Source organism: Candida metapsilosis, assembly GCF_017655625.1.
Source record: "Candida metapsilosis strain BP57 chromosome Unknown scaffold5, whole genome shotgun sequence".
Taxonomy (NCBI): Eukaryota; Fungi; Ascomycota; class Pichiomycetes; order Serinales; family Debaryomycetaceae; genus Lodderomyces; species Lodderomyces metapsilosis.
Genome location: NW_027138163.1, coordinates 575,930 through 594,996, shown reverse-complemented (window position 1 = coordinate 594,996; position 19,067 = coordinate 575,930). Strand labels below are relative to the sequence as shown.

Here is a 19,067-nt window from a genome sequence, read left to right as displayed (position 1 = left end):
AGAAAAAGAGAAAGGGGCTAAGCAGGTTGGCGATAATGTAGTGAAATAATTGAATTTCAAATTCTCTTCAACAATTACAGGGAGGCGGTGTCAATGTTTCACTTTATTTGATGGAAAGTCGTGGTGTAAACATTGTCCCTGCTATAGCTTCTTTCTCAAACTCTTCAATCTACTTTGACTTCACTAAAGAGAGCTACGTTTAATATGCTTGATACTCTAAAACCAAATTTGATCAAAAGAGTGTATACATAAAGGAGTTTACATGTATAATGATGACTAAAGAATTCCAATTAACTCAATCTAATACCTTTATACAATGCACTGCAATGACGACATAAAGCCAGACACCAAGATTCACTTCAAATGCGCAGCTGCATTCTTGTACAATGTCTGCCACATAAATGCTTCACTAAGCATAAGCTCAATATCCTTCTCCTTCCAATTGGACGTGGGTGGACTTTGCAAAAACAACAAAATCTCTTGGAAATCCTTTTCCTTCAAATCGCCACTGAATTTGATCAAAAATGCAGCACAAACATAAGTATGAAACGTGCTGAACCCCAATGGCTGCTCACTCAAATACGTGTCCCACATCCGTATAATCAAATCAATGGGTAATTCTCGCATGAGTAAACAATTCATCCACCTAAATGAAAACTGTAAAAACTCAATACCTTCTGCGTCGAAATGTTTAATCAAGTCGTAGTCTATTTTGGAAATTAAATTCTTTAGCTCGTTCACTTGTCTGATTATACCTGGTTGCTCGTGAATATAATTATCTGTGATATTCTCTAGTAATCGTGACAAGCACCAATAAGTATCTGATTCGATAATGGTTGTAACTCTTTGACTCAATTTACTTGTATCAAAGTTATTGATTGTATAGTTTTTCAAATTGTCATCTTCAAGCAAGGCCAACTCCTCTTGGTCATCACCATCTGACAAATAACCTGGGATGAATAAATCACTATCATCATCGCCACCACCACCATCATTATCCTCATCTTTTGAATTCTTTGATTGCTTTCTCTGTAACTGCCATATGTAGTGGTTTAAAAATATTTGATAAAATGGAGTAGCCAAGTCATTTATACCTTGTACATACCCACTAGCTGGATGTCTCATTGCCCACAAGAACAAAATCTTTCGTAGCGACGTCTGTGTGCTTTGATTTGCATATAATTTGATAGTTGGATTCGTTCTTTTAACATCAATATTAATCTGATGGTAAATTAATCCCTCTCTATTACCATTTGATCCTGCATCTGGTTTGAAATTCTCATCAAAACTAACCAGAATGTTGCTGATTCCTTCCAAATATTCCTGACGTTTGCGTTTCAAAGTTGAGCTTTGTCTCGATTTGTTTGTCGGTAGATAGCCTAATAGCAACAGCCAAGACAATGCTCTTAACTCATTTGGAATGCCATTCCATGACAAGCGACGCAACTCTTGAATGTTGATGACAGTCTCTGACGATAGCACCGTTTTGAACTTTGCATATTTATGTTTCAATTGATTGATCCTGTTGATCTCGGCCTTCTTCTTCAAGTCTTCTTCCTCCATGGACTGCTTGATGTGGGTTTGTGGGGCAGCAGATATTGGTACAGTCAAATCGGGGTACAATGAATCAAGGAATGGAGGAGGTGGCACAGCAGGTTTAGACACTTCATCTTGTAAATCTGCATTCCAGTCATCATCCAAGTCAGTGTAGTTTTCCTTTACATGATGTCTGTCACCTTTTGATGAAAATCTAGGTGATGTTTCTTTATGATGATGATGATGATGATGCTCGTGTCCATATGATGCTCCCATCGATGAAGTTCGTTTGAGAGGTGGCTGCGTAACGAACCCCGACCCGTGACTCAACATCGGATTAGATCCATTACGTCCCTTTTTATATGACAAGCTTCCATAGATTGTGCTATTCATGTCATCAATTGATTCCTGACTGTTGTTGCTACTCTTGGACCCAGTCAATGACAAATTTTTAAGAAATGATGACAAGTTTTTGCCCTTGCCTCCTTGCTCTCCGAATATGAACTCATTCTTGGACCCATTGTATACCTGGGCCATTTCCTGTTTCTTTTTGCCCATACTATATATGCATGTGGTGTCAAATTAATTGAAGAAGATGATATGAATCAAAGGCAAAGTTTGGAGGCCAGCTTGTCGTATAAAAATAAAGAAGCAAAACAAAAAAAATAAAAATAAAAATTATTGCGAGGAAAAGCAATTGATTTACAAGAGCAAAAGGAAATATGGCAAGCAAGGTACACCACACCACAATGCAAAAAAAAAGGTCTATTCATCTAACTTCTTAAATACAAAATTGTCTTTCTTTTATACACAGCCTACTGTCTATTGAGCTGAGACTTCACCTTTAACAGCTACTGCACCTTGTTTCAACTCTCTTCCAGAAACGTGCAATACCCCATTTTGGGTAATGTTAACAACAACCTCCAATTTTGAATTTGGTTTCAAATCCTTTAATGAAAACTGTGCTAATAAATCACCGACTTTATAAACTACTTCTCTCTCAATCTCTGGCTCTTCATCCGAGTCTTCATCAGAATCATCCTCATCCTTTTCTGCTTCGATAACAGTTTCTTTAACGGTTCTTTGACCCTCGTATAATTCCACAATGACGGAAGAAGAATCTCCGTTGGTGACTTCAATGGATTTCTTGATAGGATAAGCGGTTTCTGCAACTAAAATGGGAACGAAGTTTCCTTGTGAATCTTTAATACCAATTGGTTTAGATAAATGTTGAGTGTTGACAACGATTGGTTGCAAGGATTCAGCAATTTCTGACTCATCAAAAGTTTCAATCAATGAAGCTTGTAAAGCAGCTCCACGAGCAATCAACTCTGATGGGTTCAATGCTTTTGGATCCAATGAAGGGGCAATCACTTTAGTTGATTGTGGGAAAAGGTAAGAGATATTGGTAGCCAATTTTGGAGTGTGAGCAGTTCCACCAACCAAAAGTACTTCATCGATATCCAAAGCTTCCAAACCAGCATGTTCGATAACTTTTTCAACAAATGCAGTCATTTTCGAAAGCACGTCTCTAGCGGCTAATTCGTATCTCAATCTATTAATACTTGTATGGAAATCAAATCCATCAGCCAATGATTCGATGGAACATGTCGAAGTTTGTACATTTGATAAAGTCTTTTTAACAACAATTGACTCGGCTTTCAATTTAGCAAGTGATCTAGCATTGGTTCTTGGGTTAACTTTTGTCTTTTTCTCAAATTCCTTGGCAAAAAATTCAGACAATGCAGTATCCAACTTGTCACCACCTAAACCGTGCTCATGGGCAGTTGCAAGAATAGTCAATACACCACCTCTAACGGAAATAACTGCACCATCTGATCTGGTACCACCGAAATCAGCAACAACGTAAAGTTTATCCTCACTCAACTTATCTTCAAGTGACAAGTGATCCAATAATGCAGCAGATGGCTCATTGATCAATTGCAACACTTTGAGTCCGGCGCTTTGAACAATCTTGGTGAGCTCTTCTTTTTGATGTTCATTGAAATCAGTAGGCACGGTTAAAACGACACTTTCAACTTCTTTCCCAATGAAATCTTCAGCAGCAGATTTCAATTGTTTAAAATGCCTTTTCGTTACCTCATTGATTGTTAAAGTTTGAACTTTGCCATCTATGGTAATTTCATAACCAATTTCTCCTCCTCCATTGACATCTTTAGGCTTGGCACCATATGAAAATTCATCATTGATTTCATCAAACTTTTTACCAATAAAATCCCTAAAGTTAACAATGGTATTCTCTGGGTTTCTAATCAATCTTGATAAAGCTTGTGATCCATGATATTCATCGGATCCAACATATGATAATGCCGATGGGATTGCACGGTCACCATCTGGGTTAGCAATGACATCGACTTTACCGTCGGCAGCCACTGCAATTGAAGATGTGGTGTTTCCAAAAGTGATTCCAATAACCGACATTTTTCTGTAATAGTAGAAACTCAGGAGTAGTAGATTTAATGTGATGACTGTTATAGCCTGGAAAGAAAAAATTGGCAAAAAAGAAGAAAAAAAAAAAAGTTTTTTCACAGTAGTTGCGGCGCTACCTCTTGATGGTGTAAAAGAAGTAGAGCCACAGATAAGAGAATGGGGCAGTAAAAGACTGTTACTTAGAGATTACTCAAGCGTGCACATTTACATGCATACTACCGGCATATATGGTGCTTCTTACATTACTATAGGAACGCTTGATTTTGCCGGAAAATCCATCAGATTTGTGTGATAGCCTCTTCAGTTATATCTTTCCTCTAAGCAAAGACTTACAATTAAATCCAGAGTTTAACGGTCCACCCAAAACAAAGAAAACTCTATTAATATATGTAAAGAAATGATAAATACTATAACAAAATTCAATCAAATAATGAAAGTAGTTCATCAAACAGAAAATGATAATTGAAAATAGAACAAAACAAAAATCAAAAAACAAAAAACAAACAAAACCCAATCTAAATAACCATAAATATGAAAGGGAGAAAAGACAATCTCTAAAGCCGATGTCTCTCTCTCCTCTTTTGCATAATCTGCCCACCTCGTTACCTCATAAATTCTAATGTAATCTTTCTTTTTTTTTTTTTCATTAAAAATTGCACTGCATTTTTTATTTTTATATAAGATTATTGGAATACAACCGGTGGCACCACATCTTCATCTTTATTGGTAGTTGTGTTCTTTTTATTCATAGCCATTGGTTCCATAGCTATATTAGCATCAAAAGCATTACCAATTTGTCCATTCAATGGATTAGCCTTTTGTACAGCTTCTTCATCTTCTGCTTCTCTACTAGTTTGACTAGGTCTTCTTAATGAAGGATCAACAGTGGCTGCTTTTGTAGAGAGGTATTGATTATACGTCAAAACTTGGTTATTTGTACCACCAATAGCTCCAACTTTGGCCAAATTATCTGTACTTTGAGCAGTTTCAACCATTGGTGCTTCATAGGTGAAATTTTCATTCAAGGCGGTATTTTCTCCAATTAAGTGGTTATTAATCAATTCTGAGCTTGAATTGTTAGCTTGGTTGGAAGAGGGGACTCTTGGCTTGATATAGACTTTACCTTGAGCTGCTGCTGCTTTACTTGGGAGTTTTTCGAAAAACTCTGGGTTTTGCAATTGTTTAGCTAATGTGTCTAAATCAGTTGAAGGAGCACGTGAGTGTGATGTACTATTGTTGTGAAGAAGTGAGGTGTTGGAGTCAGATGCACTGTTGCTATGTTTGTGTTGGTTATTGTTGGTTGTGTTAGTGGATTCTTTGTGACCTGTTTTAAGAATATTCAATGAACTATGAGCTGTTTGGTTAAGCAAGTCACTAAATGAATTATGAGTTGAGTTAGGATGAGATAACAGTGTGTTCTGTTGTTGTTGTTGCTGCTGTTTCTGTTGTTCACTGAATGTGGGGATAAATGTGTCGTAAAAGGCATAAGCAGAGCCCTTGTTTGATGATTGACGATGTGGAGGTGGTGGTGGTCCATTACGACGAGGAGGTGTTCTTCTAGGCGTATTTTGCAATTCATCTTGACTTTGATAAGTGTTTGAAAAGTTATCCAGTGTTTGACTTAATGAAATTGATGAACGTGATGCTTGTCTTGTTGTAGATGTTGATGATGGAGTGTTTTGTAAATGTTGTCCATAAGGATGTTTTGTTGGTCTAGAGACAGCTGGTTGAGGTTCTGATAATTCTTGAGATTGATGCAAGACAGATGATAAACTTCCATTTGATGAATCACTAGTTCCATTCAATGGAACTACATGTTCTTTAAGTTGTAATCCATCATCATCTTTTTTATAGTCTCGTTGTTTATGTAGTTGTTCTTGAAATTGTCGGAAACTACTATCATCATTTTGAATCTCCTTGTCTATGTAGTCGTTATCAACATCTTCTTTATTTAAACGACGTTGGTTTCTGTACCAAAAAGCACCAACAACCAAAATGATGAGGACTGTTGGTACACCAATGGATAAACCAACAGCCAATCCTTCGCTATAAACCATTCTTTTTAAATGGGAGGATTAGTGGGTGGAATTAGGTAGTAGGTTGTCAATGTGTATGTACTGGTGTACTGGTGTACTGTTGTACTGTTGTACTGTTGTACTGTTGTACTGTTGTACTGTTGTGCTGTTGTGCTGTTGTGTTGTTGTGTGTATTGCTGTTTTACTACTATTTGAGGCGTAGTCTCTTTTGACAGCAATAATAATAATTTTTTTTTAAAAAAAAAGTTAAAGAAAGCGAGTGGACTGTTTACAGTTCTCAATGACTGTAAGACTATGTAATGGTTAAGTATGATTTCTTTTAGATTCTCTCTGATTAGGTTGAGATACCTTAGTGTATGTTATTATTTGATAAAGTGTATTAGGTTTGATGATATGTATATTGGCTCTTCTTCTTGGGTTTGATGTTTTCTTGTCGAAAAAAGAATTTTTATTTTTTATTTTCTGTTCTATTTGCGTTTGCTTTTTCTTCTTCTTTTGTCTGTCTGTTTCTGTCTCTGTGTCTGTCTGATCTATTTTTATTTTTAGTATTGGTGTTGTATGTGCGTCTCTTTGTATGTCTAAGGTCGTGTATTTTTATACACAAATCTACTAACCCAAGCCACATTGTCTTTCTTTTTAAATTATACATCCATACACACATATACGTACATAATGTACAAGCTAAACTAAAGTATAGATACATATTACACATGTGATTCTGGGATGGGGGGCTAATTAAGTAGAAAGAGAGAGAAGTGTATTTACTCAATAAGTAGCTATGACTCTCTATACTCAAAATAATATTAGAGTACAGTCACTAAGACTCCAACCAATGAGAACAATTGAATAGAAAAAGAAAGTTATATATTTTATTGTGTGTTAATTTTAAAAGGGGTAAAAAAGAGAAGACAATACAATATAAATTTTGTATTATTGTTTGTTTGATGGTTTACTTTGGAAGAATTATATCAAATAAACACAAAGAGTAAAACAGAGTATACCATTATTAGTTATCAATTAACAAAGGCTTTTTATTTTGGAGAGAAACATAGATAGAATAGTAGTGATACTGTATTAGTATCATCATCATCATCATCATCATCATCTAATGTATTAGTGTTAGTAAATAGTAAGTAATACTCTTGAACATATGGTACAAATGTGTAGATGTTACTGATAACAAAATGTATTCATCAAATAATAATAATAATAATAATAATACATCCCTGGAGTACTTATTGTAATTACCTTTAAGAAACAATACAAACCAAATGAGAAGAATAGGGATACTGATATAACATTACCAAAAACAGTAAATAACACAACACAATCAACTTACTACTACTAACTTAAACAAAACACATATACTATATTACACGAGTATAACATAAGATTGAAACTTTGAGTGAGTATAAAAGACAACCAATCACAGAATAGTACAAACCTCCTCCACAATAACAACAAAAGAAAAGCAAAAAAAAAAGAGTATATTTCTAACTTTTCAACAACTTCTTCCTTTTCTCTTCTTCTCTTTCTTTCTTTCTTTAGTGTGAAGTTAATGTTGGAGCATATTACACGCTTTTGGTTCTTTCACTATATCTTCTATTAAGTTGTATTGGTATGTTTTGCACATTGCATCTGCATGAATTTTGATACAACACAATCATCCCTCCTCACCAACCACCAATTTTTTTTTATGACTGTTTAGCAAACAAAGGTTTACAGTAACTACTGCTATTCACATAGCAGTAGAAGATGAATGAACCTTTTTTTCGTTTGATTTACAGTTACTCGGGGAGGGTGGTCACTAGCCTCACCGCCCATACATTTTCACATAATGATAGTGTTTCTCCTATTCCTATCTTTGAAATGTATTGGTGTATGTTGAGTGTCTGTGAGAGACTGTTTATCAAATTAATTATCCAAAAAAACTGTACAAGTTACAGACGGATTTTTCGTAGTTTACCCCTCTAGCTTTTGACGGTTCCTAAGGTTGATTAAAATTTGGTGAAGATTAAAGGAATGATGAAGTTTAATAAATATATTTTAAAAGTTGTTAAAACCAACAAACATGTGTAAGATCTTCTTCAACTCTAACATTCTCTGAAGAGAGAAAGTCTTGTCTTTATACAAGTATCGTTTTATTCAATCTATTTACATGAAAGGAAAAGCCCTATTACTACCCTCTTTACAAATCAAATTCAAATTCTGGATCATCCATCAAATTGTATTCAACCTTAGCATCCTTACTATCAACCTCCAAGGCAAACTTGTGCACTTCAAATGGATGCATCTTGGATTCTCTAGTTGCATGTAAAATCACCCATGCTTCTTGTTCATCACCTTTCACTTTAAACTTAATATCAATAATCCCTTGTACTGTGTTTAATTTACCTCTGATCCATGGCCAACTACTAGTAAACTCAATCTTTTTACCAATTGCCTCGTGAGCAATTGTTGATCTCCTCAAGAAATACAAAGTAGAATTGACAATTGGTGATGAGGATTTTTCATAATTGAATATAACAGCACATGCAATAATCACGGCAATTGAATAAACTGCAAAATATTTTCTATTCTCATTACGTTTGGTGAATGGGTCGGGAAGTTCTCGATCAATAGTGACTGGTGGTTTATATTCCACTGGTTTAGGGTTTGGGATGCTTGACGATGAACCGGCAGCAGTTGACAGTTGTTGTTGTCGTATCTCTTGTAAAAGAAAGCTTGATCGGCAAAGGGAGCGTACTGACAACGCGCCTCTTGATACAGCACCAACTCTGTTAATAGCTAATTTTGATAACATAGTCTATGATTCTTCTTTTCTTGAAAGAGTCGGTGTTGATTGACTGATTTTTTTGTTTTTTTCTTTCACTCTCTTCTCCTTTAAAAAACGACTCAGCTCTCAACTTTCTTCCCTGCCACAATTCTCAATGGACATCATACGAGGAGCTTGCTCCAAAGATAAAGTAGGCGGAATGGTCTACATAAGAGAAGATATCGTGCCCTCGATGCTAGAGTGGAAAGCGGTTGAAGATGAGAAAAATACCATAGCAATACCATTGAATAAGCTTGTGGCTCTACAAGCTTCTAAAGAGACTAGTCCCAAAATGATGTTAAAGATTAGTTACAAGTTGGACGATCAACAAGAGGAACCAACCAAGATGATTCTCAACTTCAATAATCGACCTACAATGAATAACATCAAGGATGCATTACAGACTATTGTTGCTAGATCAAGGACCAGAGTTGAAGGATCATCAGCGACTCCCACACCACAAACTGAAGCTTCAAGTCGACCTGAATCATCTGCAGGTACACCAGGAGCAACTGAATCAGGCACATCAATGACGCCAGGAGCTTCTTCCATTTCTAGTGCATTCAATCTAACCCATGATCAATTAACTGATGCCAGTTTATTGAAAAACTTTGACCTACAGCAAAAGCTATTACTAGAGGATAAGAATTTAAGAAACACATTTACGAAATCAGTAATGCAATTTAAGCTATCACCAACAATGTTTTGGTCAAGTCGGATTAACCAATTACGAACATTTGCATTAACAATCTCCCAACATCGAGGTCCATATAATGTCCTAAGTACAATCAAACCAGTAGCCACGTCTGATAATCAAGTCAATGTCAATGTTACACGTAGCACCATTAATGAAATTTTTGAAATTTATCCAATTATTAAAAAGGCATTTACTGATTTAGTACCACAGAAGCTACTGGAGGGTGAGTTTTGGTCTCGTTTCTTCAATTCTAAATTGTTTAGACGGTTACGTGGGGACAAAATTGGATTGTACAGTGGTAGAGGAGATGTAATTTTGGACAAGTATTTGTATATTGATGAGGCTAGTTTGAATGAGGAGGCAAAACAACAAGGTACCAAAGAAGGAGGTGAAGAAGGGAATTCTCCAAAGAGGCGGAAACTATCCACAGGAGAGCACACATCGGGTGTGGATAGTTTGCTGAATGAATCTCCTCACGTGAACAAGTTTCTTGACTTGTTTGGTAATGAACAAGATAATTCTCAAAAATTGGGTAATCGACCTGACATGACAATGCGATACGAAGATGATGGAACAAAGGCACTCAACTTGAGACAAGGCTCTACCAATAGAGAGAATGAAATGATTATTTTAATGAAGAATATGAATAAACTTTCTTCCAAAATGATGAGCATGAGTGCTGCTGAAAATCTTACCAAGCCGGAAAATACCGTGGATGGATTATCGGCTTCTGAAGTTAACCAGTATGAAGAAGAATTGGATTTGCATGACTTGAATGTGGTTAATGATACAAAGTATGTCAAGTTGAATATCAACTCCAATAATATTCGAGATCGTCAAGTTGACGATGATGCAAATGAAGGAGAACCCATTGACATTGAAATGAATGATGCTGATATGATTACCTATTTACAAAGTCAAATCCCCACCGAATCAGTAATTGATTTATCAGACACATTTAAAGGCAAAGAAGATGATATTGATAAAACGTCAATTGAAATATCACAACTTGTTCGTCACAATTACAAGACTTTTAAACTGGTGAATAAAGATGATTCAATGATGATGACGTTGCAGAATAAAACTTACAATATAATTCCTGAATCAATGTATCAAGAAATCATAACATATAATATCACAATTGTTGAATTTTTATCGCATTTTTGGAAACTTTTTTTGAATGGGAATAATCCGACTCAATTGAAGAAACTATTCACAAGTTTGAAAAATTGTCAAAATTCATTAACTGAATTCAAAGCAAAGAGTTTGATTCAGTTGGATGCGATTGATATTGTGGCACTGAATGAGAAATTGAAGGATAAGATCCATAAAGATTTCGATTCGTGTTTGGAACCAATGGAGATTAGTTTGACTACGGCGTTGAAAAAGTATGCTGAGGCTGTAAAGAAAGCAAATGCCAAGGAACAAACGGGACTGGAGACACCAACGGTGGCTCAATTGTCATGAAGAGAAGTAGTGGGAATATTAAAAATCTTTAATTTCTTTCATTCACGTCGTTATTATACATATAGAGTCTGGCTTATAATTCACAAGACAATCCGATCCAATCATATGGATCAAGTACTTCACCTTCAATAGCAAGCTGCAGTAAATCACCATGTAACTTCACATCAAATAGACAACTCATAAACTGTAGAAAGCTCTTCATCTGCAAAACATTACCATTTCTCAGTATTAGAATATTCACATTCATGAAATTGAACTCATCAACTAACAAATCAACCAAGTCCACAATGACAACTTGTCGATTCTCACTACTACTGCAGATGACGTTGAGCAATTTCTCATCGATCAAGATCGTAATTGTTGAGTCTTTAATTATACCGTATAATTGAACAGTCTCTTCTTGTTGTTGGTTCTTCATAACTAGGTCAATAATGAGACATTTATGTGGTGTTTTGCAAAGGCGTGGGGGAATTGCGGAGTCAAAGATACCACTTGATGCCTGTGTTGAGTCGAGTTGAAGAAGAAGAAGAAGTAGCTGGAGATGGAGCTGGAGCTGTATTTGTATTTGATAATGTTGTGGGTTTAGACAATGGAATGATATTCATGATAGGCAAAGAATTATTATGGGAATATGGAAATAAACACGTTTCTTTTTAAAAAACAACAAAAGTAGATGATGATGATAACTGAAGTCAGATTTGAGCAAAAGAGACTGGGAAGTTAAAAATGTAAAAGGGACAGCTAGAACAAGGTTTTGATGCAGTGTAGATTTTTTTTTAAAAAAATAAGACTTGGGAATTTAGGTTTTATGTTGATGCTAATGTATGACAAACGCATGTCGAAATTACCCAATTGAGAATTTTATGAAACACAAAGTAAAATATAGATGCGCTCTTACTTTCCCTATTAGGCTTATAATATTTTTTTTAACGTGTGGCACCTTTTTTTTTTGTTTGAGTCACGTGCACTCTTTTTTAGCTTGTTATCAGTACACTAATGCAAACTGCAATTACCAATGTTTCAGTAGCTGTTTCAAAAGTGGTTTACTCAGAATGTCTTTTATCTTGTCTGAGTACAAAGAAACTGTTTCACTAAAGTCTGTTATAAAGATAGTTTGATTGCGTTTTGATGCCAAAAGCCCATTCCAACCTTCTACAAATCATGAGTCATAAACTTTCAGGATACTTATAGTTCACTACAATGCAATTCTCCCGGAACAGAAGTGATATACTCTTTCTCATACATTTCATGGGCTTATTCAAAGTTCACTATTGATAACCCTCATGAAAAGGGTTACAAAACCCTATGATAGGTAGCGTTGCATTAATTAGAAAAAGATTGATTTCCAAAAAGATTTCGAACAAAACAATTGCACATTATCCTCTGCAACACATACAATAAACACAAAGAGTTTCTTACTGAAATAGCAGTACTTCCACATAAATTAACATAAGCCGTTCTGGCCTCTTCACTAAAAGTTTTTGAATATGCCAAGCTCTCCCAAAGCAAGGTTGCGAGTACTACTGTTGACAACTTTAGTAATCTTAGTTGTTTTATACTACATCAAGTCACAGGGGGATTCATTATTACCCAGAAAAGAGCCATTGGGAAATTTGGTATTTGATTACGATTCATACAAGATTTCGGAACAGCAAATACAGAATCAAAAGGAACAGATTTACCCGACAAAGACAGAATCAAGCTCCCTGGGCACTCCAACATCGCCACCTTCACCACAAGAAGATCCAGACAACCCTAGGAAATTTCTTGGAGACATTGATGCTGTTCCCCCTCTGGAGGCTCCGCCAATTTCACCTGGCAAAAAGGCTCTACTAGGGGTACCACCTCAAAACTTCTTTTTCAAAACCGTTGTTAAACCAGAACCTTCTACGCCGAAACAATTGTCACAACCTTTGGAAAACAGCAACATCAAGCCGTTAAATTTCAGAATCTACTCGCATAATATCAAGAATGGCGGGACCCACGAGTTAATTCCAGGTGAGCTATCGTGGGAGGAAAGGGTTAAAGATATCACTTCATCAATGAAGTTTCATTCTAGTGAGAACACTATCTTCACACTACAGGAGCTTTATAAATACCAATTGATGGACGTCCTTTCTCAGTTAAATAAGTTCATGAATGAGTGGGCTTTTTATGGTGTGGGACGAATTAATGGAGATGACTTGGGTGAGCTTGTACCAATTATATACAACTCAAACCACTGGGATTTGTTGTACAATGATACGTTTTGGTTGAATGATAAAGATCCGCGCTCCTCTTTGCAAGGCTGGGATGCAATATATGCAAGAATTGCTTCAGTGGTGACTCTTCGTCATAAACAACTGAACAATGTTATCAACGTGTTCAATACTCATTTTGACCATGTTGGTACGGCTGCCAAAATGGGATCATCAGAGTTGATATTATCTAAAGTCAATAAAATTGTAAAAAGTGGTGAGAATAAATGGCCCAGCTTTATCGCAGGCGACTTCAATGCTGAGCCAAACGATGCGTGTATTAAAAAGATAAAAGAGAGTATGACTGATAGTGTTGCGTTGGCAACAGTGGGTAATAGATTCGGGCACACTAAGTCCACTGTTACTGGATTCGAAGGTGAGGTATTGCGTGATGGCGGACAAAATATTGATTACATTTTCGCTCCAAAGTATACAAAAAGAATAGATCAAGTGGGTGATGCAGCTGGATCGAAGTCTGTTTGTGAAAAGAGTGTAAAGTCAAATGTTTTCGAAGAGAAGGCGGACTTGGCATTGGCTCAATTCGGGATGTTACATTCCAAATTCAACGGAAGGTATATGAGCGATCATCGACCTATAGTTGCTGATTTTGTCATAAGCAGCAAATGCCAACAGTAATGAAGCGTGTTTGCCGGGGAGCTGCTTGCGCGAGAAGACCTCTAGCTCTTTCAATTTCTAGAGGTTTTAATTTGACATTGTTTTACTGTTTTATATAAACCGTTCTTATATATTCAGTCTGAGACCATAGCCTCCTTTGTGAACAATTTTGTGACACCTCTTAGAATTTCTTAACTCTGTGTTTTCTCTTGCTCTTGATATAAATAGCCGAAGGTGAAACTTGACCACGGCTTAGTTTGTGTCTTATCAATTCTTTGGGCGCGGGCTGCATCGATTTGGTCCAGCATAATTATAGTGACGTCAAAATCTGTGTGCGACCTTCAGTCGTATTACACAGTTATTTATCCGAAAGTAGAAACTGCGATCAAAAAAAAAGAAAAAATTTTTGATCCTCGTGGGATCTTCTTCCTTATAACCGGCGCACAGACTGACTCGTCAAGCAGGTATCGCTCTTCAAGACCAAATTATTCGTTTAAGTTCTTTGGTGAAATTACTACGGTATTTCATATTGTCATAGAATAAATAGCCGTGGTAGAGAGAGAGAATTGAACTCTGTTACTTTTTTATTTTATTTTCCGGTCACGTTCTCCACATAAAATCATAGCCAAGATTTTATCTCATCTAACGAACAATCACAACAAACAGCAAAAGACGCAATCAATGCTACATGACTATACGATACTAAAACTAGAGAACTAATAGATCAGCCTACACATAGACACTTAATATCATAATAAAATTATGACGTTTGCATCTACATCTCCTTCAAAAATGTCGGAGTCTTACTTGTCATCTAAAAAGCTACCTCCGCCACCTCCGCCCCCTGATCCACCAGCACATAATCACCATTATAGAGGAACTGCAGAAATCCTCAAAAAGCATAGCCCAATATCATCGATACCCATATCGAACTCTACGAGCGACACAGGGTACCATCAAACACATGGTCAAGCTGACACCAGAAATACTTATAGCCCTGATAGCAGCAGCAGCAGCAGCAGCGGCAGCAGTGAAAGTAGAAGCCCCAGGAACGGCAATCTCAGTCTACATGACTACAACCACAGAGTGTCCACCTCCCCCATCACATCATCTTCGCAACTTCACGCAAAGCCCACACCCATGCAGCCGTCAGGATCAACGAATTCGATACTAAGTCAAGAAGATATCGAACACTATTACACTAAACTTATAAATTATGAATTTAGAAATCTTCAACTAGATACTGAACTACAAAAGAAATCACTATTCGATCTTATTGATTACTGTGAATCCTTGTACGAGGTTGCCAATGAATCAACTGATCACCTACAGGCCATTAAAAGTTATACAAAGGGCTTTTTGATTTTCAACTATTTCATCAACAGTTTTGTCATGTTTCACTTTGATGGATTTGACGCATTCATTGAACTGGATAAACAAGATTTCATAATATATTTAAACATTTTTGCATTTTACAATACTGACCAAATTTTCCAAAATGGTAATTACACTGTATCTTCAACTGAGTTGAGGCTGCATATTAAGCTGTACTTAACTAAAAAGAACTTGTTGAGTTTTAATCTTGAAGAGTTGTATGATTGGTTGTTTCAGTATATCAAGTATCTCCATGAGAAGGACCAAGTTGGGGATGAAGGGGAGGAAGAAGAAGAAGAAGAAGAAGAAGAAGAAAGATCAGATCGGTCAGATAGAAGTAGCAGCATCGGAGGGTATGACGAGCGGTTTGATCGTGCGTCAGATTTACAAAGTAGCAACGCATTTGATGACGAGTTGTCATTCGTTAAGGCCGATTATCCTCCTGCACAAGGAGTGGGACGTCATTCTCGTGAGTCTTCATTAGGATCTATTGATGGATTCAAAGTGCGTTACCCGTCTTTGAATTTACCAAATCAAAATGGCCTGCTTGATCCTCCTTTAAAGAAATCAGTAAATGAGAAAGCAATGAGGAAACCACCCACCGGTACCTACAGTTCTTCCACCAGCTTTGCTAAATCAGCAACTTGCGTCTACTTCGACGGATACGAGAAACGGTTACCACGGAATGAATGGTCATCTGGAGAAACATGACAATACCAAAGAGTCAAGTAAATTGAACAATCGTCATTACGCAGATCATCAGAACCCCTATCCAAAGGATGATATTGTATTAAAATTAACTACAGAAGAGGCAATCTCAAACCACAAACCACAAACAAGTACGCCTCTGAATGCCACTCAAAGATATACCCGTGCATCACAAAGACCGCCAATCCCAACTTCTATACCGATCAGCGAAGCCAGCTCTAATCTATCAGAGTTGAGACAAAGCAACGGACAATTACCTCGCTCAATGCCTAATGGCCGTCAGCACCTGTATCAACAGACAGGTCCACCCATATACCAGCAATCTACACCAATGCCGACTTTTCCGCCTCCTCAACCACAAGTACAACCACCACAGCAGCTGTACCCACCCTATGGTCGAAGCAACAGCACCATGACACAATATCAGCAATATCCCCCTAATATTTACCAATTTTCTCAACAGCAGTATCATCAACCCAATTATCCTCAGTACTTTTCACATCCTTCTTCTCAAGGACATCCAATGATACCAGCTCACGTCTTGAAGCAACAGGAACAAATAAAGTCAAGAAAGATGACAATTCTCAAGGATTATGCAGTTTGTGGTTTGAAAAACTTTGGCTCATCATGCTATATCAATTCAACGATACAAATGCTTTTCGGAGTATATGCATTCAAGGTTGTTTTCAATCGTGGGTATCAAAAGTATGTCAAGGATCCCAGTTTTATAAAAATAATGCAGCATCCTGATTCGCACAAGAAGGATTCCGTCTTAATGAGTGAAGCAATTGCTGGATTGTTACGCACATTTCAACAAAACGGTGGGGTTTCTGTGTCTCCCACGAAGTTCATTCGTGTTAGTTCATTACTCAAACCGGATTTCAATATACCCCATGAGCAACAAGATTCACAAGAATTTCTCTTGTTTTTATTGGAGAGACTACATGCTGAATTATGTGACAAGAGTTTGGAGAATTTTGATCCTGAAATTTTGTGTGCTAAATGGAACATCAATGTATCAGTTGAAAATCAATCATCTTACTTTAAATGGTGGAGGTCCTTGCACGAACACGAAGGTTCCAGCCCCATACTGGACTTGTTTCAAGGTCATTTACAAAATAAGCTTCGATGCAACAAATGCAACTATGAGTCAATCACCTACTCGACATTTTCAATATTGTCTTTGCCGATACCAAATACTAAACGGCCCAACGACATTGTTGATTTGACATCCTGTTTAAGCTACTACATCCAAGATGAAACTCTATCTGGTGAAAACGCATGGAGGTGTCCTAAATGTCACGGCGAGGTGCCTACTGTTGAGAACCATCCAGTTTTTGTTCAAAAAAAGGGTCTTTTCAAATTGGGTAAATCAAAAAAACCATCTAGCAATGGGGGTAAAGCTCCCTCTTCTGATACAATTTCCACCAAGTCACTTAGTTTTGTGAAGTTACCCCTGGTTCTATTTATTCATTTATCCAGGTTTTCTATGTACAACTTAACTGACAAACTAAGCACGCCAATTCGGTATCCGATTGAACTTCGGTTCAACAACCAAGGCCATGAAATTTTGTACAAAATATCAGGAGTTATTAACCATTTTGGTAATTTAAAAAGTGGGCATTATACTGCGTTGATTAATAAATCAACAGTGAATGAGCTGAAGCATGATTTGGAAAACTTGAAACATCCGTGCTGGTGTAACTTTGATGATGAGAATGTTCGTCCAAATGTGAATAATGGTACTTTGCGTTTAGGTGTTGATGGACAGAGTCATGATGTGAGAGAAATGATTTCTACTGATGTCTATGTGTTGTGTTATGAACGAGTTGATGCTTGAAGCGGTGCAACATTGGATTAAGGAAGAATAGTACTAGGATCTATACGTTAAATAGAAGACTTTTTTTACAAAATTAGATTATTCATAAGTAGTAGACTGTGTCGCAACGTTATGATTGTGACGCGAACAGAAGCTTCACAAAAAAAAGTGAGCTTTTGCTCTTATCCACACTTTTCCACAAACTCCTTTGCATATATCACCAACCCACATGGCTAGAGCTGAGATCGGCACTTCAAAGTACGAAGCCAAGAGGTTGAAAGCAAGCGGACTTCAAAAGCTTAAATTCTACTGTCAAATCTGTTCAAAGCAGTGCCGAGATGCCAATGGATTCAAAAATCATCTTCAATCCAAATCGCATCTAGGTCGAATATCTAATTTACAATCCAGTGGACAATCCAATAGCATAGTGTCCAACTACTCCCATCAATTTCAAACTGACTTCCTAAATTTATTACGCGTGAGCCATGGTACTAAATTTATAAATGCCAATAGATTCTATCAAGAGTATATTCGACAGCGTGATCATATTCACATGAATGTAACTCGATGGAAGAGTCTAACTTCATTTGTGAAGTACTTGGGACAGAATGGGCTAGTCAAAGTAAAGAAGACTAATGATGGCGATGATGAAGACGACGATGACAGCGAAGGGTTTAATTTGGAGATTGCGTTAATTGATTCAGCAGAGGTTCAAAAATTGAAGACTAAGGAAACCGAGGAAAGCAAAAGGGTAGATATCGATATAAATGAAAAATTGATTCAAAACCAAATTAAACGAGGCCAAGAATTGGAGATGAAAAAACAAAAGGAAGCACCATCCGTCGAAGATGTTGATAGCAGTGCCAAGGATGATGGTAAAGCTCGTCTTGAAAACGCGGAAAAAGTCTCAGGCCCCATCAGGTTAAGTGTTAAGAAGAAGTTGGTTGGGAAGTTGAAGCCAGCGTTTGCTGATGATAGTGATTGAGCAATGCTTGAAAGAAGACACTGTTAATTTGATTATAAGGAACAAAAATTTGTTATATCGCTTAAGTAATGGTTCATCTGTTGTTTGCTTTCGGCTACGGTGTCTTAGTCGTTTACCATCGTACTATCTCGTCCATCGAAAAAGAGCACGAAATAACCAATCAGTCGCTAGAAATTATTGGCAAACGGGTCTTCAATTTGGACATTGCTAACTTCCGTTGAATCATTCAGATGTGTATCACTATGGATCATCTTCACTTGCATGTGTGACAGACAGAAGCACGCTTCAGGACTTCATGATGGGAATAACGTCGCAGAGCTGGTATAC

At 36.9% G+C, this 19,067-nt stretch overlaps 9 protein-coding genes across 9 annotated transcripts; 4 read left to right on the top strand and 5 right to left on the bottom strand. All coding sequences in view use genetic code 12, as the record gives it.

Annotated features, from left to right (window-relative positions):
* Nucleotides 1–354: 354 nt before the first annotated feature.
* On the bottom strand, nt 355–2,094 carry GYP1 (Gyp1p; the record flags this gene model as incomplete). The annotated part of the gene is made up of 1 exon (XM_067693017.1): nt 355–2,094. One exon carries the CDS (start codon nt 2,092–2,094, stop codon nt 355–357), a length of 1,740 nt encoding a protein of 579 aa, XP_067547581.1.
* Nucleotides 2,095–2,358: 264 nt separating this feature from the next.
* On the bottom strand, nt 2,359–3,978 carry SSZ1 (Ssz1p; the record flags this gene model as incomplete). Its single annotated transcript, XM_067693016.1, has 1 exon — nt 2,359–3,978. One exon carries the CDS (start codon nt 3,976–3,978, stop codon nt 2,359–2,361), a length of 1,620 nt encoding a protein of 539 aa, XP_067547580.1.
* A 692-nt stretch (nt 3,979–4,670) lies between these two features.
* On the bottom strand, nt 4,671–6,044 carry I9W82_003991 (uncharacterized protein; the record flags this gene model as incomplete). The annotated part of the gene is made up of 1 exon (XM_067693015.1): nt 4,671–6,044. One exon carries the CDS (start codon nt 6,042–6,044, stop codon nt 4,671–4,673), a length of 1,374 nt encoding a protein of 457 aa, XP_067547579.1.
* Nucleotides 6,045–8,211: 2,167 nt separating this feature from the next.
* Nucleotides 8,212–8,826, bottom strand: I9W82_003990 (uncharacterized protein; the record flags this gene model as incomplete). Its single annotated transcript, XM_067693014.1, has 1 exon — nt 8,212–8,826. One exon carries the CDS (start codon nt 8,824–8,826, stop codon nt 8,212–8,214), a length of 615 nt encoding a protein of 204 aa, XP_067547578.1.
* Nucleotides 8,827–8,953: 127 nt separating this feature from the next.
* I9W82_003989 (TFIIH/NER complex subunit) lies at nt 8,954–11,002 on the top strand (the record flags this gene model as incomplete). Its single annotated transcript, XM_067693012.1, has 1 exon — nt 8,954–11,002. One exon carries the CDS (start codon nt 8,954–8,956, stop codon nt 11,000–11,002), a length of 2,049 nt encoding a protein of 682 aa, XP_067547577.1.
* Nucleotides 11,003–11,075: 73 nt separating this feature from the next.
* Nucleotides 11,076–11,420, bottom strand: I9W82_003988 (uncharacterized protein; the record flags this gene model as incomplete). Its single annotated transcript, XM_067693011.1, has 1 exon — nt 11,076–11,420. The coding sequence occupies one exon, from the start codon at nt 11,418–11,420 to the stop codon at nt 11,076–11,078; it is 345 nt and encodes a 114-aa protein (XP_067547576.1).
* Nucleotides 11,421–12,489: 1,069 nt separating this feature from the next.
* I9W82_003987 (uncharacterized protein) lies at nt 12,490–13,875 on the top strand (the record flags this gene model as incomplete). Its single annotated transcript, XM_067693010.1, has 1 exon — nt 12,490–13,875. One exon carries the CDS (start codon nt 12,490–12,492, stop codon nt 13,873–13,875), a length of 1,386 nt encoding a protein of 461 aa, XP_067547575.1.
* Nucleotides 13,876–14,616: 741 nt separating this feature from the next.
* I9W82_003986 (ubiquitin-specific protease) lies at nt 14,617–17,776 on the top strand (the record flags this gene model as incomplete). The annotated part of the gene is made up of 2 exons (XM_067693009.1): nt 14,617–15,736; nt 15,843–17,776. The coding sequence occupies 2 exons, from the start codon at nt 14,617–14,619 to the stop codon at nt 17,774–17,776; spliced, it is 3,054 nt and encodes a 1,017-aa protein (XP_067547574.1).
* A 208-nt stretch (nt 17,777–17,984) lies between these two features.
* Nucleotides 17,985–18,740, top strand: I9W82_003985 (uncharacterized protein; the record flags this gene model as incomplete). Its single annotated transcript, XM_067693008.1, has 1 exon — nt 17,985–18,740. The coding sequence occupies one exon, from the start codon at nt 17,985–17,987 to the stop codon at nt 18,738–18,740; it is 756 nt and encodes a 251-aa protein (XP_067547573.1).
* Nucleotides 18,741–19,067: the final 327 nt, after the last annotated feature.